Genomic DNA, 26,449 nt, shown 5'->3' with positions numbered 1-26,449 from the left:
AATTGCTACCAGTGTCTGTAAACAGGGATGGGAACACAGTTGGCCCATGAACCTTCAGTTGTGCAGGCCTAACCTAGAGACTAACTCATATGCAAGGCTAGGGCATGGATAATGTGAGATGCTGGGTTTGCTTATTCTTTCTTATGAAACATACCTTATATGTTTGATTCACAGACTCATGCAATTGGAAGGGACCCCAGAGATTATATTATCATGTACATTTTCCTGAGACAGGTCTTCCTTCCATTTAAACATTTGTGGGAGGCTACTTCTTACCCTCTTCCGCATTTCCAAAATCCACATCTTCCCTAGGTAGTTGATTCCACTGTGGATTTTTTATATTTAGAAAGAATGGATATAGTTAATTGTTCTGAGATGTTTTGAAATATTTATAGCATATCAATATGCCACCCCTCTCTTCTCTTCATCCTGTCTAAGTGTATTTAGGATCAACACACTGTAGAAGAATAGCAACTGACTTTACTGAGAGCAAGCATAACGAGCTCCTCAGTCTTTCTTGCATTGTCTTTCTCTGTACCTATTTGAAGGTCTCCTTTGAATCCTTGTCAGTTTGCTGTCATTTGGCTTGAAATGCAAGAATGAACAGGAGTACCCCAAAACAGAAAGAAAGTTGAGTAGTTCCTGAGACTTTGAGTGCGTCTAGGTATCCTGTTTATCGAGCATTCATCCTGATTCATTTGAGGGAAAGTGAGATGACATTGGCTATTTAATGAGCAGTCATCCCAATTCATTTGATGAGAGGCTGGGTGCATCAAAGCAAGTGTTATCCTTCACTTTGCAATGATTTTGTCTGTCACTTTCCACATCACACAAAGGCCAATAGTTGGGGAAGGTGAGTTTCTTGTGCAAGATCTCTCAATCTGCTTTAACTGCAAGGCCTGAATTTGCCAGAATGTGAGTAACTGCCATGTCAAAACAGCAACAGTCTGGAAGCACCCTTGGGTGTGACGTTCCTGTTAATAAAACTGGAAAGGTGTGAAAATTCACAGATTAAAGAAAGCAATACAGTGGTACCTCAGGTTAAGTACTTAATTTGTTCCGGAGGTCCGTACTTGACCTGAAACTGTTCTTAACCTGAAGCACCACTTTAGCTAATGGGGCCTCCTGCTGCTGCCGCGCTGCCGGAGCACAATTTCTGTTCTCATCCTGAAGCAAAGTTCTTAACCTGAAGCACTATTTCTGGGTTAGCGGAGTCTGTAACCTGAAGTGTATATAACCTGAGGTACCACTGTATTGTGATAGTGCAACCTCTTAGTGATGCTATTACAGATGCTTCCTATCCGTCTACTACTGATGGAAAGGAAAGTAGTGTCTTCCTTAACACATGCCCTACTGTAACAGAGCTTCATCAATGTGCTTTTCCTGTTAATAGTATTGTTCTAGACATCTGCGTGCAGTATGGACAATTCCCTATTATTATTAGTGGCAGGGTGTGTGTGTATGTTGCTAAATACGTAAAAGACTCTGGACACAAGTCCATGACACAAATTTGCATATGCTAATATATGTGTACAGGCGACACTGCACTTTGTACTATAGCCAGTCAAACTGTATGCAAAGTAAAAAAAAAAGTTTTCAAAAAAGAGGGAAGGAGCAGAAGATCTGTGGCCTAGCACAAAAGACATGGGCTTTGGTAACCTGTGGGTCATCTTCTAGCAATGTCCCTGGTTAGTGGATATATTAAGTGCAGGAGCAAACTTTGAAATTGCTGTGAAGAGGTAAAACCATTTCACATTTTTATAAGCAAAGAAAACAAGAAAAGGCAAGGTTTTATGTCTCTTGTTGTTAAACGCTCTCTGTATCCTAAAGCTCTCTCTCTCTGTCTCTCTGTTAGGAAAAAGACACACCTGGCTGCATATCAGGTATAGTTGGAATCTTAGATTCTGTGACCTCATTCTCAAGTTAATGATAAGTAGAACCTGGATTAGTGCAAACAAGTGGGCTCCTGAAGAGCAGGTTGATTATGAAATCCAGATATAGCAGTTCAAAGATAAATGTTACTCCTGTGCTGATTAAAATAAAAAGAGTAGTCACTTTGGTAAATCTTGAGATATTCCATCCAAAGCCAGCTCAGCTCCCATGATTGCAAGGTGAATGGATGTACTTCAACTAGTAGTAAAAAAACATAGAAAGTACAATCCAGGGTCACTAAAAATGTATTATTTTCATGTGACAATATGCAGTACTGTCCCACATGCTAAATGTTTGGAAGGAGCGAAAGTATCTCCAACAAAGCAATACATCAGAAATCTTGCAATTCTGTTGAAGAAAGGAATGCTACACAATACCAAGGTTTCAAGGGCAGCCATAAACCCTGGATCTTCGGCAGTGCTGAACTGAAATTCTGTACGTCACACAAACAGCAGCTGGATAATATCATGTATTCAAGAACATGACCAAGACTTTTGCAGCAGCCTCTACATATTATTTTCCTTACCAGTTTACACACTCCAGATATTTTCTCTTCCTGACATTTTGCCCATGCCTAACATTTCAGATTATCTTGCCTAACAAAAACAGAGCCAGTGGCATTCCTAAAACATTAAATTTTGATTAATGAAGAACTTAGCCCGTAGAGAACATTTTTAAGCTAAGTAAATGTAGGTTAATTGCTACTGAATTCATTCTAGCCAGCCTTTTGATCATGTAGTTCATACAGTGAATGGTTAAGGCTGGCTAAACTAGCTATGAGCCCCATTGGATTTACTTATGAGTAGGATTGTGTTGTAACAGAGGTATTTTTTAAATGCCCTGCTTAGACTTCCCCATCTTTCAAAGTGTCAGAAATTTAGCCTCATATAATCACCATGTTTGGTGCTAGGGGTTCAGACCATAGAGTAAGTTGTTTTGCCAGACTTGAGCAGGTTGCACCCCTCTCCTTGAGTGAGGGAGGGTCAGAAAATTTTCTTTGTCAACTCTTTTCCACCATGTGAATCTGAACAGACCAGATGGCTCCAAGCTCAGGCTGTGTGTTTAGAAACATTTTTAACCAAGCTATGTAACTAGGTTTTCTGCCTGAGTTTTTCTTGCTGCTGTATGGAAAAACACATGAATCTGACCTTTGATGCGTTTGTAAGTAAACCTACACTTTAATTTGCTGCATGTTTTGTAATTTTAAATATTTGCTTGGGCTGTCTTACTGGGAGAGTGCTTGCCCCACACCTGAATCTAGGGATCAAGAGAAATTCTTGACTAAACCTAATCATAAACCGATGCAAAAAGTATTTGAACAGTAGAGATTCCAACTGCATTTGGTGATTATGAAAACATTCCAGGTTAATTATTCCACAATTTAATATATGGAACAATAGTAGAGTATGAGAACATGCCTAATACAAAACAAGGCAACTGTTGAGTGAAAGCCTTTGTTTCACTTGTTTTAATGACATTTTGGGGAAATGAGCTGTGGAGTTTGTCTTATATGTAACTGTTTATTTGTAGCTATAATGAAAACACAAAAATTAGACTATTTCTTTTTTTAAAAAACCCTATGAGACTACCTGGCATACTGGATTTCTTTTTTCCCTTTTCTTTTTTAGTACAGGCCTGTACTGCAAATCAAAGAAGGAATCTTCTTCACTATCAGAATTTTCAGGGTGAAAATATCAGAGCAAATACCTGATACCATGTAAGGTATGAGAATAATGAATTAGATGGACTGGTATAAGTCTGAGCCATTTATATTATCTTAAGCAACAGGCTTGTCAAACACAGCAGTGACTTCTTGATAAGTCAGGAAAACAAATAGTCATAATTGTTATCGGATGTCAAGTGTATTTTAAAAATAATAATGGCATACTGTCATTTCTATGAGCTAGAGATAACAGAAATATTTCCTCAGCCTTTACAAAAGTGATTTCTTCTTATCTATTGGGAATTTTACTCCCCAAAGTCTTGCAAATCAGTTATCTTATATAAACTGTCACTTGTCTAGTCTGTGCAGAAATGTCCTCTTTAGGTTTGCAGAGACCACATGCTTACATTATATTTAGTTGGGATCCAAATAATTAGTTCTCCATATATGGAAGGCAACTTTGGACTTGTGTTGCTCAGATAGAAACTCGGATAAACTCTCCTAAGCCACATGGCTTTAATGTGAGTTGAGAAACCCAACTTGGTCATGTAAAAGATAACCACTGCACCCAGCCCTTTGTTTGCTGCACTTAGATTTAACGTACGTGAGGCTGAAATAGAAAAAAGTTTCTATTTTTCCGAGTGCTTTAATTCTGACATAACATAACTGTGCTGGTCCCGTGGGCTAACCAAGAGGCGAGGTCCGACTCCAGTCCGAGGTCAAAGGTGCAGTATGGAGGCAGTCCGTAAAAGTTGAAGCTGGATGCAGGGCAGGTAGTTGGGCAGGTAAGCAGGAGTTCCGGCAGGTAAGCAGGACAGGGTTCAGGCAGGAACTGACAACTAATGAAGTTGCTCCTGCAACTTGGGACTGGGGTTGGCTGGCTTTTATCTGCCCCGAGGCATAGGGCGGCCCCGATCCTCAGGCGACTCGCCTCTCCTGGCCTGGAGGTGAGCACTCCTCCTGCGGGAACTTAGTTCCCTCCGCCTCTCTGCCCTGAGCCTCTGCAGCCCAGGAGAGGCTGGAGGGTTACTGGACCCAGAGGCAACCTCAGCTTCCTCTGACGGGGCTGAGAGTGGAGCACCTGCAGACAATGGGTCCTCCATCACCTCAGGAGCCAGAGCAGACTAAGCTGGTGACTGCACCTGAGGATCCAGCACAGGTGAGGACCCTTCAGGCTCAGGCCCCAGCCCCAGCTCAGCTGGTTCCGGAGGTGGGGAATCCTGGGCAGGCTGGGATTCCTAAGGTTCAGCATCCGAATCCGAATCCCAGGACATCACAATAACTCTGTCACAAGTGCCCCTGTCCTTATTCCATGTCTGTGGGAAGGGGGGGGGTTATTGTTTTGCTTTTTAAAAATTATTTACTTGTTTTTATTCTGTATTTTATTCTGTAAACCGTCCTGAGACCTTATGATGAAGGGAGGTATTTAATCTAATAAATAATAGACATAAAGAATAATTGGCTGTTGCTTGTAGAGGCAATGCTTTGATTATCAACCTGATTTTTTATGGTTCTCCACAAGGCCCCAGGGCAGGTTTCAGCAATTCGACAATACAACATTAATAATAATTTGAGATAAATTACAGTCACAAGAATAGGGTGGGTCTGAAAAAATGTAGTTCTCATGTGTCAAAGGCTAGGGCAAAGAGGTGTGAATCCAGCATATGATTGACACTACAAAAAGGAAGGTGCCGGACGTACTTCTGGGGGCAGGGAATCCCACAACTTAGGGGTCACCAAAGGGAGTTCCCTCTCCTGGGCCTCCAGCTCCCAGACTTTCGAGGAACACCTCTGCTGGTCTTAACACTATAGGGCCTATAGGAAAGGCAGTGGTCTTTCTTATTTTGGAGTCCTGCAGTAATTTATGGTTTTAAACACTAATGTGAGGACCTTGAATTGGGCCTGGGGAAAACAGCACAGCTGTTTTAAAATAAAGTTATGAGAGTTCTAAATGGAAGCCCAGAGAACAATCTAGCTGCTGAATTTTGTTAAGGCTTTTAAAAACAGTTTATTAAGACTTTCTGTGTCAAGGAAAAACATTTTCTAGCTGCTTCATAGTGTACCAGTTTAAGTCTCCAAGTTGCCTTCAAGGGCCTCCCCAAGCCATTGCAATAATTGGTTCTGAAAATGACCAGAGTATGGAATACCATTGCCAAGTAAACTATGACCAAAAAGGGCAGTAGTTGGTGAAGCACTCATAGCTGGAAACTGATACTCCAATCCTCCAATGACAATGTTGTTGTTGTTGTTGTTATCAGTGCTTCTTGAGGCGGTATGCACTGGTACACCATACTGCCACCTCTTCCCCTGCATTACAGATTCACACGGCTCTCTTACAATTGCCAAAACGCCTTCCAGGAAGGTACCTGATGATCATAAAAAAGCTTGGACCAGAGCAGAGGTGCTTTGGTGCAACCCTTTTATGATTCTCAGGCAAGCTCCTGGAAGATGCTTTGCCAAACTGCTTCTGGGAGACTGTGCCTACCGCCGCGGGAAATGGCAGAGGTGGTAGGCAAAGGTGCAATGGGGGAGTGAGTGGATGGGTTTTCATCATAGACCAATAGCTGTGTCCTCACTTGGAGATCTGCATGGGAGGGCAATCCTCACCAATTGTGAGGTGAATACAGCACACAATATCATTGGCTGTCCCTTAAATCTGCTAGATGACATCTCAAGGGATCCTTGCCTTAGGAGAGTGAGAAAAATTATCAGGGATGACCCATACCCCGGCCATCACCTCTTTAATCTTCTACCCTCGGGCAGGAGATATAGAAGTATAATCAGCCATACCAACAGGCTAAAAAATAGCTTCCATCCGTGGGCTGTTAGGCTGTTAAACAAAAAATAACATAGCAAAATTGACTTGTGAGGTGGTGTGTTGTTTGATAAGAGATTGAGTGTTTGGGCGAAGAGGCTTGCTTAATTTCATTGTACACAGGTTGTACAATGACAATAAAGGTATTATTATTATTATTATTATTATTATTATTATTATTATTATTCCTGCTTCTGCAGGATCACTGTGGGGCTTCAGAGCCCTCTGTCAATGAAGGATCTCTGGTGACATATTTTTTCAAGTCAAAACAGACTTCCCATTGAAGGGCACTGGATTCAGCTGGCTAGCCTGTGTGCAGAGATCTTTCCTTATATCTTGTGATTACAGAACTTGATTATAATTTCTCTTGATCATTCTTTGCTCCAGGAGGTGAGAGTAGGAAATCTGAGGGTCCATTCACTATCCATATCAGTCAGCTGTAGCTGAGGGCTCCATTCTGCTATCCAGCCCCTCTCAGAACTCAGTAACATTTGTGCCCTCTATCTCCTTCAAGACCTTTCACATGCAGGCTCAATCCGCACACATTTATTTCTCAAATCCTTCTCCCATCTATCGGTTAAAAGAGATAGTATAAAACCTGCATCTACTACTGCTGCTGCTTCATTTATTTTGGAAGATACTTCATCTAAATATTTTCTAAGTGAGGGCAGAGGATATAGCTATCCATTCCATTTCCATTTCTTTGTTTAAAGAAGGGAAATCTCCCTGTCTTTATGGGTTTGGTCCCATAATACTAGGCATGCCTTCTTATTCTTCCAGGCCCATATCATCATTGTGCATCAACATTCATTTTTAGCCTTCTGTTGTTGTTGTGGTGGTGGTGGTGGGGTGTGTGTACACACACACACACACACACACACACACATTCTTGCTTCACGTTGCAGCAAGGCTGGTATTAGGGTGGATTTTTTTAAGGGTTGGAATTAAGCCATCATGTTAGGTTCCTGTGCACAATCTGTGCTGAATTAAATCTTTCAATCATGGTTCCCCTGTGAGCATATGAAGTCTGTTTTGAACATTACAATGATGTAAACGAACAGCAATGCAAGGCACTTGAGGCATTGGTGTGATGCCTGAAGCTGTTCCTAGTGGCCATTTTGGTGTCTGTTTTCATGATTTGGTTGCACGTGAGCGAAAATGAGCTGGGCAATTTTTTTCTGGTTTTTATTTTGAGTCACAGGCTGTTTGAGACAGAATAAGAAGAGTACTAGCATATTCCTTTTGACGCTAGCTTAGGAGCAGTGTCCTCTTTCTCAAGCAAGAGGAAATGCTGCTTCTTAGATGGTATCTCTGCTGCAGTGAGGTTCCAGGTTTTTTTAACTCACCAGGCTCTTTATTTGTGGAACCTCAGACTGCACCATCTAAAAACAAAGAAAATGACCTCTTCCCACCCCCAGCTACTGCTTTAGTCATATGCAAATTTATGCAGATTAAATAAATTAAAACATGATTTTCACCATTACTTAATTCCTTAATTAGAAAATTCCTTAATTAGAAAATTCTTAATCATGAGGTTTATAGCCAGTGGTATTCCTACTCAGAGCAGATGCACTGAAATTGATGGAAATGATTAACTTGGGTACATTGATGTTAATGGGTCTACTCTGAGTACAACTTAGTTGAACGCTGCACAACTTTAAGGTTTCATGTTCGGTTTTGCTGTCTAAATGTACTGATTGTGACAACTTGGTGCACCAGGGTAGCTTTTCCTTCAATATACATTGTATAAACTGTGTCTTGTGTTGATAGGGAATATTGCCCCATGCCTAATGCTGCTGTCTTTCGCCCCCCCCCGAACAATCAGTGATAACCATTTTGTGTGTGTCCAATTGATGTGCGGCTGCCGTCATGCAGGTCCTTTTGGACCCGGAAGGGGGCAGAACAGGGACGGAACAGGGGGCAGGGAGGAACGGGGAGGCAGACCTTTGCACACTCTGCTAATCTGGGGGGGGGGGGCAGGAACAGAACCCCCATGCCAAATGGTCACTGCCTGTATTTATTGTTAATGTGCTGCCAAGTCTTCCTGTGACTGTTGTCAAAGTGTTTGTGTGTGCGTGTATATTTTCATTGTTACCCTCTATTTCTTCACCTTCATATCATCTTTCAAAATGTTCATACAGTTGTCTGAAATGTATTTGGGATGAAATTAGAGTCCCAGTGAAATCACCAGAAGCTTTATAAAGTATCATAGGTATTCTTCATAATTCTTGCCCCGGAAAATAATTCACATTTTGCAGTAAGGAGAGAAGGGAGAGGGGCTTTGGCTAGTAAACTGCTTTGTCCTAAGGTGAACCTCTATTGAGCTAATATTGTTTAGACTTTAGAGAGGAACAGATAATAAACATAGTGAAATGCTGTTTGTACTTATGAACCAGCAATGTATTTGCTATACCTGATCCCACCTATTTACAAAATTGACAAATTCCTTTTGAACTGCACACCTTGCAGTTACAGTCCAAATCATTGTGGCTGGTGGTCCCTAGATCCACCACTGCAACGAGAGCAAACTACCAAATAAACAACTGTTCATCAATAATATCAACATTGTAACATTTCAAATTTATTCCAAACCAGACACAATCAATCACAAAAACCAACACAATGCCAATCAATATTTTGATATAAATACAGTGCGTAAGATGGATTCAGATCTCCTAATATCTGCTCAGAGTTCGACAAGTAATACCATTCACAGGCTTGTTAATAACATGCTTATTTTATCTATTGCTTATTTAATCTATTGACATGCTTATTTAATCTATTGGTAGCCATGTGCCTTTTGGACAGAAACTGTATAACTGGGATATATTTAAACCTAGAGAACAAAACCATTTTTAAAGGAAATATACTATAATGATTGGTATTAATTGGTATTAGAATGCTAGGTTTCTATGAATCTGTGTAAATGCTTTTAACATGCCCACAGTGTTCAATTACTTTGTTGTTTATAAAAGAAGAAAAAGAAGAAGAAGAAGAAGAGTTTGGATTTGATATCCCGCCTTTCACTCCCCTTCAGGAGTCTCAAAGCGGCTAACATTCTCCTTTCCCTTCCTTCCCAGCAACAAACACTCTGTGAGGTGAGTGGGGCTGAGAGACTTCAGAGAAGGGTGACTGGCCCAAGGTCACCCAGCAGCTGCATGTGGAGGAGCGGAGACGCGAACCCGGTTCCCCAGATTACGAGACTACCGCCCTTAACCACTACACCACACTGGCACATCCTGCCTTACTTGTTGTTTTTAACAGACAAACAACAGAAACAAATTGAGATATTATCAATCTTCTTTCTTCCTTTTGCCAATTAGTACCTAACTGACAAATACTTCTAAAGAAACCAATATTACTCCTACATAAATATTAAAAATTCACAGATTTTTCTAAATAGGGAAAAAATTGTATTGGGTATCCACATTCATGAGAGTATAAGTTCATCCTCACAACTGCTGAATTCCCTAAACCATCTCCTGAAGGTTAGGGGATCTTAAGAAAAGACCTGGAACATGGTGTGAGGGTTAGCAACTTACAGCTCGCCATTTGGATATCAAAAGACCTAACAGCAAAAATATTTAAAGCCAAAATTCAACCAAAAACAATATCTGACCATAATGCAGCGTTTGTTTGGCTGAAGGGGGTAAAAGAAAAAAATCAATAAGATGGAGGCTAAATGAAACACTATTAAACGATGAAAAAACACTAGATAAAGCATTAAGGGAATTTTTTGAATTTAATCGAAACAAAGAAACAGATTTCAAAATTGGGATGCCAGCAAAGCAGTCCCTAGAAGATTTTTTTTATAAAAGAAAACTGAATTCATAGAAACCAAAAAGAAAAAAGAAGCAAAAAATTGTGGAAGAAATCAGAAAAAATGAAAAAGAATTATATAAAAAGCCGGATAATGCAGAACTTAAAAGAAATATTAAACTACTCCAATCTCAGTACTCTATGATAATAAATGAAGAAATTGAACAGCTCACAAAATTATTATTTAAAGGGGCATAATAGTGCTTTAAACATATGGAGTTAATGTGGCCATAGACTGCACACATAGTATAGCTTTAAAGCATATTCTAAGTATATTCTTTCCCTCAAAGAATTCTGGGCATTGTCCTTTATCCCCCACAGAGTTCCTTTTCTCAGCAACTCAGTGCCCAGAATTCCTTGACAGGCCAAATGATTATATGTGATCCTGCTTTTCAATACTGTTTTACACCTGCAAACATTTGGGGCTTCATTTCCAATCAGTGCATGTCTGATAACTCCCTAACTTTTTATTCATCGTTGTCCTGCTTTTGTTGCGCTACAGTGCAATAGATGACCATAGTGAAATAACACTGGGGCAACATCTCAGAACAACTACTGAAACGGTCTGCCACCATTAACACACTATTAGCATGCCAATGTCATGCAGCTGAATACCCTCTGGAAAGGCACCTGTATGGAGGGGCCTATAATGATGGCCTCCATTTGTAAGCATATAGGGAAGCATATAGGGCTGCGGGTGGCGCTGTGGGTTAAACCACAGAGCCTAGGACTTGCCGATCAGAAGCTCGGCGGTTTGAATCCCCACGACGGGGTAAGCTCCCGTTGCTCAGTCCCAGCTCCTGCCAATCTAGCAGTTTGAAAGCACGTCAAAGTGCAAGTAGATAAATAGGTATCGCTCTGGCGGGAAGGTAAACGGCGTTTCCGTGCGCTGCTCTGGTTCGCCAGAAGCGGCTTAGTCATGCTGGCCACATGACCACATGCACGCCAGCTCCCTCGGCCAATAAAGCAAGATGAGTGCTGCAACCCCAGAGTTGGTCATGACTGTGCCTAATGGTCAGGGGTCCCTTTACCTTTACCTTTAGGGAAGATTTAATTCAAATGGACTAAGTTAATAATCAACATTTTCACTTTACAAAAGATCCAAGCATTTGCACTTACTATGTGAGAACTATAGCCACAGCATCATTTAGGACACTTTCACCAAAGAGGAGGGTGTAGAGATCTGTATCAACATGAAGCTCATGGAAAATAGCCAGGACTGTCACTAGAAGAAATAACAAAAAGAACTTGTCATGTTCAGAGATTTGCCATATCCAATGTCTCTCATCTGGGCAAATATTGGGTTAGGGAAACCCCACTTACCTGTAAGTATGTCCTACTAAACAGGACTTACTTGGTTAGAATTTTGCTGTTTTTCAATCTGCAGTACGTTTCCGAGCACAATTCAAAGTGTTGGGGTTGACCTTTAAAGCCCTAAAGGGCCTTGGCCCAGTATACCTAAAGGAGCGTCTCCACCCCCATCATTCTGCCCGAACGCTGAGGTTTTGGCAGTTCCCTCACTGCGAGAAGCAAAGCTACAGGGAACCAGGCAGAGGGCCTTCTCAGTAGTGGTGCACGCCCTGTGGAACACCCACCCATCAGATGTAAAAGAGATAAACAACTATCTGACTTTTAGAAGGCATCTGAAGGCAGCCTTGTTCAGGGAAGTTTTTAATGTGTGACATTTTAATGTATTTTTAATCTTTGTTGGAAGCTGCCCAGAGTGGCTGGGGAAACCCAGCCAGATGGGCGGTGTACAAATACAGTGGTACCTCGGGTTAAGAACATAATTCTTTCTGGAGGTCCGTTCTTAACCTGAAACTGTTCTTAACCAGAGGTACCACTTTAGCTAATGGGGCCTCCCGCTGCTGCCACGCTGCCGCTGCACAATTTCTGTTTGCATCCTGAAGCAAAGTTCTTAACCCGAGGTACTATTTCTGGGTTAGCGGAGTTTGTAACCTGAAGCGTCTGTAACCCGAGGTACCACTGTAATAAATTATTATTATTATTATTATTATTATTATTATTATTATTATTATTATTATACTTCTGATGTTACATTATTAACCTGCTATATAGTTTTTGCAGTCACCCAAAGATGGGTATCTGTATCTAGATTGTTTCAGGCACCAGAGGGACATAGATTTTCCCATCAGGAATCCATTGGAAAAATTACTAATGATTTGTAGTATTGGAAAAAATAGACAGTATCTCATTGCATTTGTTTCACTGCCGCTGTGGTACATTACTGTGCAATTGACTATAAGGGCAATCCTAATAGTCACTAGAATGAGCAACTTCAGAAGCAGCGGGTCTTCAACCGAGCTGGGGTGTTAAGTCACCAACCCCAGCTCAGCCAAATATATGCTGTAATAAACTGCTCACCCCAAAGCCATAGCTGTTGTAAGAACCCCCCTCCCTTCCTGGGGCATCAGTTGTTTGGAATTCTTTGCTCTGCAGACACCTTTCTCTTGCGCATATGCTTTTTGGAGTGGAAGGGTGGTCCTTTTTAGAGAGGGATTCTCCTTTGAGACCCCATCTGTACTATATTTAAAACTGTATTGTATCACCTTAAATAGAGAATCCTGTCAGTTGTCAATGGTGCTGAGAGTTGTTAGGAGACCCCTATTCCGCTCACAAAGTGGTTTAACTATCAACACCCTTCCAGAAAACTCTGGGAACTGTAGCTCTGTCTGGAGGAATAGGACTGTCCCAACGACTCTCATCATCCTTAACAAACTAGAGTTCCCAGGTACAGATAGGTAGCCGTGTTGGTCTGCCATAGTCAAAATAAAAAAATTCCTTCCAGTAGCACCTTAAAGACCAACTAAGTTAGTTCTTGGTATGAGCTTTCGTGTGCATACACACGAAAGCTCATACCAAGAACTAACTTAGTTGGTCTTTAAGGTGCTACTGGATAGAGTTCCCAGGATTCTTTGGGGGAAGTGCAGGTTTACATTGCAGTAATGGAACTGGAAAGTGGGGGTTCAAAAACTGAATATGTGCCCGTTTTCTTCAATCCCCCAGGAGAAGGAGTGTGCTTCAAGCGCAGTGGCACAAATCTGTAGTGGAATCAATGGGAATTACAACAGAGTTGAGCAATAAACCTGTAATTTAAAAAATACACAGCACCAAAGCAGCTGGCATGTTCTCTTTGAGCCTCTCGTTTCCTTCCCACTTTTCATTGGCCAAGAGGAGAGAAGCTTCCCCACTAAACCAACCATGTTGAAAAACCCTTATGCTAAAAATAACTGTTCCAGTTGTAATTATAGATTCCTGGCACTGCTAATCAGCCATCCTACTCAAGGCTTAGTTCAAGAAAAAAACAAACCCATCAATAAAGCATTTTAATTACCAAGCTATTTCCTCCCTCCCTACAACTTATAAAATATTTTCCAGCTGTTTTGCGTGGCTTGGGGGGGGGCAGGGCAACCCACATCAGCCATACAGCTGTAACCATAGAAACCCCAAACAGAAAAGAGCATTCTGATTATCAGCCTAAATGAAGGTAAGCGAGTTCACGTAGCTTTGAAACAGTTCTGCTTCAGCAAACCTTTATTGAGGCAAATGTTTTCCAAAGCCTTAAATGTCAAAGTGGAGGGGGGAGGGAGGTATAAGTATGCAAAGTAATTTCCGATTAGAATGTCAATACCTCCAGAACGCTGATATTAAGAGCCGAATTAGTTCGGCCTTTTCAAGGTTGTGTCTCTTTAGGATGTAGGCGGAAGAATAGAGTTGGAATGTTTCCCATGTCCAAGGAAAGTCCCCTGCACACAGCAAAATTAGTATGCAAGGGTAGGGAGAAAGGCTAGCTGGAGTCTTTCTCTCTGAAACAAATCTTCAGAAAGTTTTAACGTGGTGGAAGATTCCCTTTTGCAGGCCATCACCCACATTTTGAAACAGTGCAGAGCAGGGGTTGAATTGGACTAAGTTGTTCTCAGAGCAGACCCACAGCAATCAATGGGTTTAAGTTAGCCCATTGAAGATGCTGTGTGGTATTTCTGAATCTGTACTGAAAATTTAAAGAAAAGTCACTTGTCTTCTCCCTTCCCCATTCTTAATGCATTGTAAGGAGAGCTTTGCGGGTGATTGAGCTCCTAGTGATTGCTCAGGAGATGGTACAAGTCTCTCAGAGCTTCTGCTTTTCCCAATTCTCTTTTCCATATAACAGTCTCTAAGGCAGGCGTGGAGAAACTGTGTACATTCTGATGCTGCTACAGTCCAGCTCCCATAAACCTCAATCAGTGCGGCCAATGGTCAGAGATTATGGAAGTTGCAGTTCAGCAACATCAGACAGGCCAAAGGCTCCCCATCACTGCTCTAAGCCAGGGGTGAGGAAGCTGTAGCCTGCGAGCTGAATTAGGCCCACTAGGCTTCACATTGGGCCTGCAAGACTATTTCAGGCAAGCCACACCTATCTGTCCTACACCTAATGACATCAGCATTTCAACAGGTATGGGCAGGGTTTGGCGGAAAGTAGGGGTAGCAGATCTAAACCACAGAGCCTAGGGCTTGCCGATCAGAAGGTTGGCGGTTTGAATCCCTGCAATGGAGTGAGCTCCCGTTGCTCGGTCCCTGCTCCTGCCAACCTAGCAGTTTGAAAGCACATCAAAGTGCAAGTAGATAAATAGGTTCCACTCCAGAAGGAAGGTAAACGGTGTTTCCATGCGCTGCTCTGGTTCACCAGAAGCGGCTTAGTCATGCTGGCCACATGACCCGGAAGCTGTACGCCGGCTCCCTCGGCCAGTAAAGTGAGTTGAGCACCGCAACCCCAGAGTCGTTCGCGACTGGACCTAACAGTCAGGGGTCCCTTTACCTTTACCTAGGGGTAGCAGGCACCAAGGGTCTTTTCAAATCCCAGGGCAAGGTGGTGCTTTGAGAGGGACTTCTGAAGATGTCACCCAAAGCTGACATCTTTTTGTCCTGTGCTTTGAATTTGGCTTTGAAAGGGTTTTTTGGAGAACCCTGGGGGCAAAAAGCAAGGCCACTTGATGCCATCATGGCCCACCACACTGAAAGAGCCTTGATACAATTAATATGCATGATTGAATTAATATTGATAAAACACTGCAAAAAAGCAAGGTCCCCATATGCATTGGTAATGTAGAAGGTGAAGGGAATGAAATTCAAAGAAGGAACTGAAACCTGTGGCAGATCAGAGGATGCTGCAGCTCATGAATTAATGTGAGATGCATGCCCGATTATTCAATGTTTGAAGAAGTGGAATGCATAGAATGGTGATCCTACATAACAATTAAGGAAACAGAATGGGTGAACTCTGACCTCTTTTAATGGAGCTCTTAGCTGACCTGTTTGGTCAACTTGTGGGATCCACATGAATGGGACTGATACCACTGATCACAGAAGTTATGCTGTAGTCCTGTGGGGATGCATCTTCTTCCCCATGATATTTAACATCTATATGAAGCTGTTGGGAGCCACCATTAGGGGAGTTAGGCCAATAAGTCTTCAGTACACTGAAGACACAGCTCTGTCCCCGTCTCGCCTTTCCATTAGAATCAGGTGAAGCTGATTATTTGCCTAAACTCTTAAGGGTTTTCTTTGTGAGTACAGGAAGGAGAAAGCCATCTTAAACAGATCTATATATGGCATTTGGCAGTTCTGATCTGATCAATCAATCAATCAATCTGCGATTGCTTCAAACTGCCTTTTGTATCTAGTACAGAGTTATATGTGAGCTGCTCATGCATTATTGGGTTTTGTTTTTTTAATGCCCAAGTAATCATATGCATTAAAAATAGATGTATATTATACTTACAAAAGAGCGAAGCCCTGTGCTGCAGCATAATTTTGTACTAATACATATGCATTTTATGCATAATATATATACTATATAATTATATAGAAGTAATTTTTATATATGTCTCTATATATCTCTATGTATACAGTTATGTGCATTTTTGTATATGCTGATTACTTTTGGAAAACCCAGAGTGCATCTATGCATGCATGCATGAGATAATAGTTCATATTTCTGTTCATATTTTTAGCAGAACCAGAGAATGTTCTGTGCAGAGCAGGGATTAGGAAAAAAAGCTGTGCAAATAAGCTCAACACTGAGATTTTCACAAAATCTGATCCACACTTGGAAGGATGAGGTTGAAACACTTCTCTTATAGCCATGTTCGAGACACATATTGGTGCCATTTGTTATGTAGTGGAGTTTCTCTATTTAGTGTGTAAACAAAGGAGCTGTTAGAAAAAAAAAGGTTTATTGCTCAGCAATGAATATTCTATGCTGAATGTCCATAGCAAGATTTTAAAAAAATAGAAAATAAAAATATCTCCAGTATTTGGAAATTCTAGGAGGGAGACATGAACCTAGAATAAATAAATTGCTCACTGTTTTCTTATATATGTTGGAAGCTGCCCAGAATGGCTGGGGAAACCCAGCCAGATAGGCAGGGTATAACACAACAACAACAACAACAACAACAACAACAACAACAACAACAACCAGAGACATTTCAAAAATATGCAGAGGCAGTATTGTGAATGCACATTTCACTATGGAAACCAAACTGGTTACAAATAAATAGCACTCAACCAAAATTACAGTTATTTTGTCAGTGTAACCACAGAAAATGTAACTTACCTGGATGTAAGTCTCAAAGGGGCTTACTTCTGAGTAGACATGTATAGGATTGCACTGTGAAGCACTTAAAATTGCACCTATATCAGCAATAATTATCCAGCTCCACTCAAACATTTCCAGCTGATTTATTAAGTTCCTTGGTAATAAGTAAGAAAAGATGGGCCTTCTAGTCCCATTTGTTTACTTTTAAAAACAAATGTGGCTATTGATTTGAACCCTAAAATAGCTTTCTTATTCCTTATCATTACATTAAAACAAGCACATATGTGTCAATGGGGAACAGATAACTAAAAATCTTGGAAAACATAATTTTTATTCACTTTGGATCATTCTGAAGAATTAGTAGAATTTTCTTATTCAATTGAACAGGAAACCATAGTGGAATAGTATCAGACAACAACATTCCTAATATGAGATTGACAGTGCAATCTTACACATGCTTTCTCAGAAGTAAGCCTCATTGAGTTCAATAAGCATACATTGAATTGAAACCCAAAATTGAAATTCTAAGAGCTCATAACTTGAGAAGAATCCTACAGATATCAATGGGACTCATTTCAGACTTGTTATGTATAAAGCCAGGCTGGAAAGATCAGGGCCTGTTAATATGATTTGATGCAGACATATGGCGAAGTGGTGATGTAATTTGTTTTGCAGCGTGACCAAGGACCAATTTTTCAATGAGTGCTGATTTTTTAATCACATCACCCCTGAGACTTTTCATAATTGGCTAGAGTGGTGTGGAAAATCATAGTTAAAAGGATGGCTGCTTTTTCATCATAGTTAGCAAGAGATTATCAAGTAGCTGTGTTCTACCCCCAAAAAAATGTATATCACATTTATTTATAAAAATTGTTATATACTGTTTGCTATAAAAAAGTATATTGAAGTGGTTTACACCAATAAGACATAAAACATTACTTTGAACACCTTACAACAACAAACCTGTATAATAAAACAATATAAAAACCATTAGTTGTATGCCTCCCATAATGTATTGTTTTGTATTTTCATTAACACATTGGTCTCTTACTGGTTGTTCCACATATTTGTATTCTTAGATTAGATTAGATTACATTATGAAATCTTTCACTGCACTTGAGTCTTGCCATTACTGAATCATTCATGTTTTTTCTTGGTCCTTGACTGGGTTATTTTGCCTTTGTTATAGAGGGAATTGTAGTTCAACCAAAGGTTTTCCATCTCGGATATAAGGTTTCTGTGGCTGAAAGCTGAATGTTCCTAGCAAATTTTACATAAGAGATGACAGCACAACAGCCTTGTTCCCCCATGATGTATCTTAGACCTCTGGCATTAACAAGTGGCATGGAAAAGAACCACACTGCTGTCTTAGCTGTACAATCCATTTTGTACTTGTCTGAAAATATGCATTTTGAGAGGAAGATGTGCATTTAAAATTAAAAGTGCATATGAAATATTTTGAAAACTTTTTTTTTTAAAAAAAGTGCATCAATGCAGAAAACAAAATAGAACTAATGGGGAAAACTCTACAAAAAGATACAGACTAAACATACAGATGTGTTTGTCTCTATCAGCCATGCCTCCCATGTACCAAAAGGAAATGTCAAACGTGTCATTGAATCCATTGGGATTTGAGTGCTGTTTTAAAGACTCTCTTCCTGATCCAGCACTCATAATCTCTTCATAGGACTGTAGAGCAGGCTGCAGTCTTAGGAACAGAAAATGATGTGCAATAATATTACAGGACCACGTCATTCAGATCCCTGAGTGAATGTCAGAGTAGAGCTGCAACTACATCTTGTCTAAAGCAAAATATGGAACAAGCTGGGCATCTCCAGCTTTGACGGGACATCTTTGGGAATATTTACTTTGGGAAATATACTATTTCTTGGGGGCTTTGTATGCTAACCTGAGAAACCACAAGCAGATCAGTGTTCGTAGCTGTGGGGTGGGGTGAATGGTTTTGAATTTGGAAGAGGGAAACATCCATTCAAATCCTGGAGCAAATATGAGACCCACTTTTAAGTGAAATGTTCATGTGTTTTATCAATCTATGAATGGGGGTCTGCTGACTAGCCCCACCCTTCGTGTTACGCACTCAAAGTAGCCTCAGCATTGGTCTACTCAGGGTGTTGGGGTGGGACTAGGCAACGCAACCCGATTCATAGATTGATATAACATTAAATCCAAAAGATTTAAAACAACGGGTACAAAAATGTATAAAATTCTTATCCACTAACCTATCAATAAGGACAGGTTCTATACACGTAACCAAAAGTTGAATACCACCATAAGCGATAGCTTAATTACCAAATAAAAAAGGGTAAAGGACCCCTGATAGTTAAGTCCAGTTGCAGAAGACTCTGGGGTTGTGGCGCTCATCTCGCTTTACAGATTGAGGGAGCCAGTGTTTGTCTGCAGACAGTTTTTCTGGGTCATGTGGCCAGCATGACTAAGCTGCTTCTGGCACAATGGAACACTGAAACCAAGGCAGTGCACGGAAACACTGTTTACCTTCCCGCTGGAGCGGTACCTATTTATCTACTTGCACTTTGATGTGCTTTCGAACTGCTAGGTTGGCAGGAGCAGGGACCGAGCAACGAGAGCTCACCCTGTCGTGGGGATTCGAACTGTCAGCCTTCTGATTGGCAAGCCTAAGAGGCTTAGTGGTATAGACCACAGTGCCACCCGTGTCCCAAATACCAAATTACCAAATACCCCCCAAAGGACACCTCAAAATTGATAATGATGGTGCCAGGCATGTTGCCCTGGGGAGAGCATTCAAGAGACAGGTGGCCACCACTATAAAGGCCCACTCTCATGTGGCCACCTTTAGCACCTCCCTCAGGTGGGGCATCTGGAGAAGACCCTCTGGTGAAGACTGCAGGGTTTGGGCCAGTTCATATGGGGAGAGGGAGTGAGAAGTTTATCTGAAAAGTGCTTTCCCCCATGCCTAATCTGTGTGAGGATAAAATGGGAGAAACTATTGTACATTCTGCCACTCTAAATTCTCTGGATTAATGTATATGAGTTTAAAACATTAATATTTTTTATTAAGCAGGCAAAAAATATATACAAAATAATGTATATTTACCTGGATCTGTAGCAGACATTAAAGAACCAAATAATAAACAGTCAGTGAAGTGAAAGTCTCCTTTCTTCAGCTGGCTAAGTTGGACCATAGCCTGTACGAAGCCATACATTATCAACCTGCAGGATTGGACAAAAAAATAAAATAAAGACTATTCAGAACAATTACAGAACCCTATTTTCTTTTCACAACTTTTGAAGTGGTTTCTTGTTTAAACTGCTAGGATGTACATTGCCCAATGTCTTTTTATTGTGTGTGATTATAGCAGTGCAGAGGGTAAATTGCTGCAGTCTATAAATCTAGTTCTGTTTTAGGCCTGAAATATTATATCAAGATTTTCTAGACATTTGAGGAATGGCCCCCACCCCAAAACCCTACCTTTACACCAAATATTAGCAATTTATTCACTTTGTGACAGATGACAATATATTTAGCCATTCAATTTACAGAAGTAATCTGAAGAAGAGATTATCAAAATCAGCCTGTCAGCTATTGTAGAACCTTCGCACAAACTAGCGTCAGAGGAGATGTTGTGCTGACTAGTTCTGACAATTCTAAAAGGATCGCTTTTGCAGCTTTCATTGTTTCATTGCTACTTATTTATTAAATAAATGTTACAAGTACAGGTTATATTAAAATTTTCAGGCTTGTAGCTGAAAACAAGATGGATATTAATACTTGTGAGAACAATCAATCAAAAAGTCAGGTTTGGAAACATGGGGCATCAATCTTGCTAACTTTTTGTGTGTGAGAGAGGACAAGTCATTGGACTGTGTATTTAACTGTAAAAGAAAAACCCTAAATTAGGTTATTTGATTGGCATGGCAGTTAAACATTTAGCACATATTGAGAACCTGACAAGTGTTACTCTTTTTGCAACTGGAAAGTTGATGTCAATTGCCCCAGTATCTACATGTCTCATTCTGCCTGGCTACGCAGTCAAATATGCATAAAACTAAGACCTATCTGGGTGTCAGCACATATCATGGCTGAGGTCCATTGCAAATGATGTAAGCTTCCTTTAATTATTTTTTTTTAAGGTTTTGGCTCAGAGGAAACACATGTAGGATAACACAACTAGAGCTGCTACTATCTATATTACCTCAATGCCTCTCAGCCCCAATAACGTACTATATGTCAGGACTATGGATGGGCAAACCTGCCATTTCCCCCTTTCTAATTTTTCCATTCCTAAGTTTAATTCTCCACATTTCCACATCAGCCTAGGGGTTTATTATTATTATTATTTAAAGTCCTCATGACAATTCACCAGCATTTGAATACAAATGCCTCCTACAATGCACATATTTGCATGAAATTTTGCCAAATATGCACATTTGAAAAGCATTCACCCTCCATATAATGTGATTTTATGTTGGGTTTTGTTTTTTTAAAAATATATGCTTTTGCATGCACACTTTATCCCAGGAAATGCATTTTTACCATTATCTACACATTACTTGACCGGAAAACTGCACTGCAAAATTCAGAGAAGTGTGAATTTCAAAGGATGACAGTGTGTTTCAGTTCTTTCAATGTTTTGTGAAGTGCAATTTTGGTAGAGTCACCTTGAAATGTGAAGTGAAATAAGTTTCTCCCCCAGTCCTAGTCAGGATCCAGAAATATTTTGAGGAAAAGATGATGATGGTGCTAATGCAGCTGCTTAACCTGGCGCTTCTCTTGTCAGCTGGCAATATGCCACCACCCATTTTCACAGCTACCCACTGTGATCACCCATCCCCACTGCAGGCTGCCCACTGATCTGCCCCTTAGCAACCTTACTTTGAGAGGGGAGCAGGGTTGTGCTGCCTCCCCTCCCGCCATCTTGTTGCTCAGGGCCTCCTCAGACCTTTCACCGGCCCTGAGCTGTGGAGAAGTTTTTGACTATCAGTACTTTATCTTCATAGCTAAAGTATGCTGACAGCAATCAGCACAAGGTGCAGAGGGGCTGAAAGTGCTTTTTGGGAAGCAAATCCGCACAGAGAGAAAATGGAAACGTATCTACTTGCCTATGTTTGAAAGCAGGCAGAAGCCTATGAAAAGTTTGTGCGCACATGCAAAAGAAACTGAAGTTAGGAGCTGAATCCTTGCAGCTGGCAGCCATAATTGTACCTAATGGAAGCTGCTGTCCTTTTGAAGCCACACACAAAAATTAATTAGAAGGCTCTGTTTAAATGAAGCTCTGTTCTACGTACAACAAACCACACTGCATGTTCCCTATCCAGACACCTAAATCTATTTATCGATTGTATGTCGAGGCGAGGTATTCTCCTTTGTTAAATAGTGACTTCTTGCTGTAATCTTTTGGAACACATTAATGAGTGCAGATTGTATCGAAGTAAAGTTTTAAGCCCACAGTTCTTTCTGTGTCACATATTGCTATGGTAATGACTGAAATTTTAATGTACATCTCACTCACCCAATCTGTTTTCTAACCCAGTATTGAATTCTCCTGTCCTAGTATGTCATCAGGGATCTTACTATGCCTAGACATGATTATGTTGTAGCCTAAGGCGTCTTTGATGGCTGCTATAGACTGAAAACATGTAATCAAACATAATGAAGAGTTAACTGGGCTTCTATTTGTTTGTTTGTTTGTAGCCACATTACAGAGCAAATGGAATGCAGTGAAAATGAGGGACTATAGGAATGGTTTGTTCAATTCATTCTGTATATTAAGGCACAAAAGCTTTATTGTATCAGATTCATGGCCCACCCAGCCTTGGTTTAAGTACCCCAGAATCTGCTATAACTGCTCAGCCTTGGAATGCTTGAAGTAATAATTTGGAGCCAATGCTTTTGCAAATTTGATGAGTACCTGTAATATCTGCAGCTGCAAACTTTATAAATCTTGCAAACAAGAGGCAGAAGTGCATGCCAGACCTTAGTCTAGCTGGCCACAGATTTTGGGTTTGACATGGATTGAGGGACATGTTAGGCAGAGGCAGGGAATGTAGTCATGACCAGGCTGTCGGACATGTATTGAATCAGACACATGGGATCTGAGGGCCAAAAGAAGGAAACATAATGATGGACAGCCAATACCAGATTGGCTAGATGAGCTGCAGCACAATGGGGGCAAGGCAGGGGCCAGGTGAGAGCAGTTTTGTGTTATTACCTGTTAGGGAACTGCCATCGGCTCAGGGGCAAGAGGGGAAAAGCCAGGTGGATTACAGAGAGCCCCCAAAGTTCGTGGGAAGCAGACCTCCTCAGCGTAGAGTAACCACGCCTCCAGTGGAGAGGAGCTTCAGGGCTCGGAGGAGGCGAGGCGGTGCCAGGACACCTTGCCTGGGCAAAGCGGGGAGGAGAGAGGTCCTCCGTTACCCACGCCCTCCCTGCGCAGGAGGCTTCCACGCCGAGAGGGGAGGCGCAGATTGGGCGTCAAGAAACTACTCTGCTGGGGAAGGTTTAAGGACCGCCCACTCACGGATTCTGCCAGTGAATGAGCGAGTCACGGAATAGTGGCGCTCTGCATGGTGAAGGGTTTTTGGCACCAATAATGAGGCTTTACAGCCGACCAGAGAGGCATTTGCCTGATTGCTCTCAAGTAATCCCCTGATATCCTTACATTACCGAAACAAGTTACTTAGCTGCCAGCCCAGAGAGGAAAGGTTTTGTACAGCTTGGCACCTTTTCCATTGTACTGAAAGGTCAGCTGATCGGCATCAGCTACAGAGTCAGCTAACACTATTCAGGACAGCACTGCAACCTGATCTGTCTGTTGGATCAAGGGCTCAGAGAGCCGGTGGCACAGCAGTCAAGTTTCTGAACACTGTGTACTGGGTGCCCCAGTTCAAGAGCCCCCCCCCCCGCTGCCTTACATTGTGCAGTGAATACATTTTCATTTGAACTGGGAAACTCTTGTATCCCAGAACAATGTCTGTAGCTCCAGCCATTGGTGGAATGTTTCCCTTAACATCTTGCTATCTTTATCATGCTTTTCATGAAGGCCAATGGCTCGGTCCCTGGAATCTCCAGTATATAATAATCAGATGATGGGCAAGACATCTCTGCCTGATGCTCTTAGAAGGCCACTATGATGGACTTCCGGGTTAGCGCCTCCGGCAATGGCGGATTTCCTCTGATCGGGAGGAATCTGCTTCGTGGAAATTAGGGTCTGGACCGCCACGGCAAGGCAGAGACCCATCAAAAACCACAGGCGGGAGAAGCCTGTGGACGTGGGATTCAGCAGGCACCTACTCGCGGGGAAACCCGGTTTCAGGGATCCGGAGCGATGTGGGGTGAGCGGCGCGGTGCTTCGAATCGACTTCTCTTTTCACGGAGTGAAGCCGCATTGCTGTTGCCAGAGAGCGCTGACTTTTTCCTGTGGACAACTGGACTTTAAACAACTACCCGTGAGTAGAACGGAAAATTGGACTATGAAACATCTTAATTTAGCACCGAAGCGGGAAGGTTCTAAACAGGAAGTCCGCCTTCCGCTTTTGTAAATAGATTGAAGCAAAGACATTGCAAGCTAAAGTCTGGAATGTCTTTTGTAAAGGATTAAATCTCCATCGGCTAAAACTACTAAACCCCCATTGGAAGAGGGGGGAAATTTTAGATTGTTCAAGGCTGCAGGAGAGGGAGTAAAGAAAGATAAATTTCCACCGCCTTGAACCTGGGAACGGGTTGCTAGGAAGACAGACGTTTTGGGAAAGTTCATTGACTGTGAATAAAACGTTTGTTGACAGATAGTTAAAAAAGAGAAATATATTGATTCCAATGTTTCCTTTTGCATTTAAAAGGAACAAAATATTTGAAAAACAAAAGTAATTTTGTTGCTGGATCTGCTTTTAAAAGGACGGATACAAATAGAAATTGTTTCCCCTAGAGGGAGCTTTTGAAACTGTTGTTGGAGTCGATCTGGGGATTTCTCTTGGGAGAAAAGCAATGACAAACCTAGACAGCATCTTAAAAGGCAGAAACATCACCTTGTCGACAAAGGTCCGTATAGTTAAAGCTATGGTTTTCCCAGTAGTGATGTATAGAAGTGAGAGCTGGACCATAAAGAAGGCTGATTGCCGAAGTATTGATGCTTTTGAATTATGGTGCTGGAGAAGACTCTTGAGAGTCCCATGGACTGCAAGAAGATCAAACCTATCTATTCTGAAGGAAATCAGCCCTGAGTGCTCACCGGAAGGACAGATCCCGAAGCTGAGGCTCCAATACTTTGGCCACCTCATGAGAAGAGAAGACTCCCTGGAAAAGACCCTGATGTTGGGAAAGAGTAAGGGCACAAGGAGAAGGGGACATGATGGTTGGACAGTGTTCTCGAAGCTACTACATGAGTTTGACCAAACTGCGGGAGGCAATGGAAGACAGGAGTGCCTGGCGTGCTCTGGTCCATGGGGTCATGAAGAGTCGGACATGACCTAATGACTAAACAACAACATGGCTATAGTAGACCACTGGCCTAGAGGGATGAAAAGTTCAGTTGGGTGAGCTTCCCATGATCGTTAATATCCACCAGCAATTCTTCTAAATGCAGGGCACCCTGGTTTCTGTACTCTGGCATCCCCACACCACCCATGAGCCCCCTTCAGGTGTTCACTGAAGAACGTGTAAAGGTGGCTGCAGGAATGCAACACCTAATCAGTGATGGCTCTTCCCATTCCTGTGTTGAAAACATTTTGCACTGTGAACCAGCTTTCTTTGGAATCAGCCATTTACTGATTGGCTCAGAAGGATCACCAATATACATGATGTCACCCAGGGGGTGGAGCTAGTGCCATGTTTGTGAATTCTGTGATGAACAAGAGGGATGAACAAGTTGGATTCTCAGGCCGCAGTCAGAGGTAACTGGCCACACTCCAGGCATTCGGCTTGAGATCCTTGTTGACCTCCCCGTCAGCGTCTCCCGGCAGGATACAGGCAAGGTCACTATCGGCGATCCCACTCAGCGTGAGAGGGACACACCTCTCCTCCTGCTCCCTGCTTCCCTCAGGGAGGGGGAAAGAGACAGGCAGAAATCTATTTACATGTCTTTATTTCTGTCATTTCAGCAGTACAGAGAAACACGTCTGCACTCTCCAGACTCCAACAGTAGAGAGAAAACTCCACCCCTGTACTTCCAGTACAGGTCAGATGACACTCTGAGCCAACATCCGGTGCTCAGTACAGTGAATAGACTGCCCCTTTGTTCCAATGATACAGTCCCAAACATCAACATCCTGTTTTGCATTCCAGCAACTTGCAGCTCGCTCTTGCATTGCTGCTTTTTCCTGACAAAGTTTTTATTGAAAAGAGAGTTCCAAATTTGCATTTGAGATCTAAACATAATATTGTAATATTCCATTACATTTCTAACATAAATGTGTACGTGTGTGTTGGATTAAATATATGAATATTATACTACATCACAAATACATATTTATTTCATTGTAGAACATGGTGTTCCAGAGCTCAAATTCTATTGATCATTATTACTGTGTATACCTAAAACCCGAATCTTCACCATGAAGAATATTCACTTGATCTCTGAATAATGATTAAATCCCATAATTACTATGACAAATGAGGCATATCAAAAGT

At 41.6% G+C, this 26,449-nt stretch overlaps 1 protein-coding gene and 1 long non-coding RNA gene across 2 annotated transcripts in view; both read right to left on the bottom strand.

Annotated features, from left to right (window-relative positions):
* SLC9A9 (solute carrier family 9 member A9) overlaps window positions 1-26,449 on the bottom strand; it is a 269,909-nt gene that overhangs the window by 184,679 nt on the left and 58,781 nt on the right. Inside the window, exons 5-6 of the mRNA XM_082224708.1 lie at window positions 19,922-20,037; window positions 11,349-11,454 (exon numbers count right to left, since the gene is read on the bottom strand). Of these exons, the coding sequence (XP_082080834.1) occupies window positions 11,349-11,454; window positions 19,922-20,037 (222 nt within the window). The remainder of the gene's footprint in view (window positions 1-11,348; window positions 11,455-19,921; window positions 20,038-26,449) is intronic.
* Window positions 8,970-9,285, bottom strand: LOC309533423. Its single transcript, XR_014220236.1, has 2 exons — window positions 9,177-9,285; window positions 8,970-9,142 (listed from the first exon to the last, which is right to left on the bottom strand). It is a non-coding gene; the product is annotated as an uncharacterized lncRNA (long non-coding RNA).

Source organism: Podarcis vaucheri (genome assembly GCF_965113315.1).
Source record: "Podarcis vaucheri genome assembly, chromosome: 5".
Taxonomy (NCBI): Eukaryota; Metazoa; Chordata; class Lepidosauria; order Squamata; family Lacertidae; genus Podarcis; species Podarcis vaucheri.
This window is presented reverse-complemented; position numbering and strand designations above follow the sequence as displayed.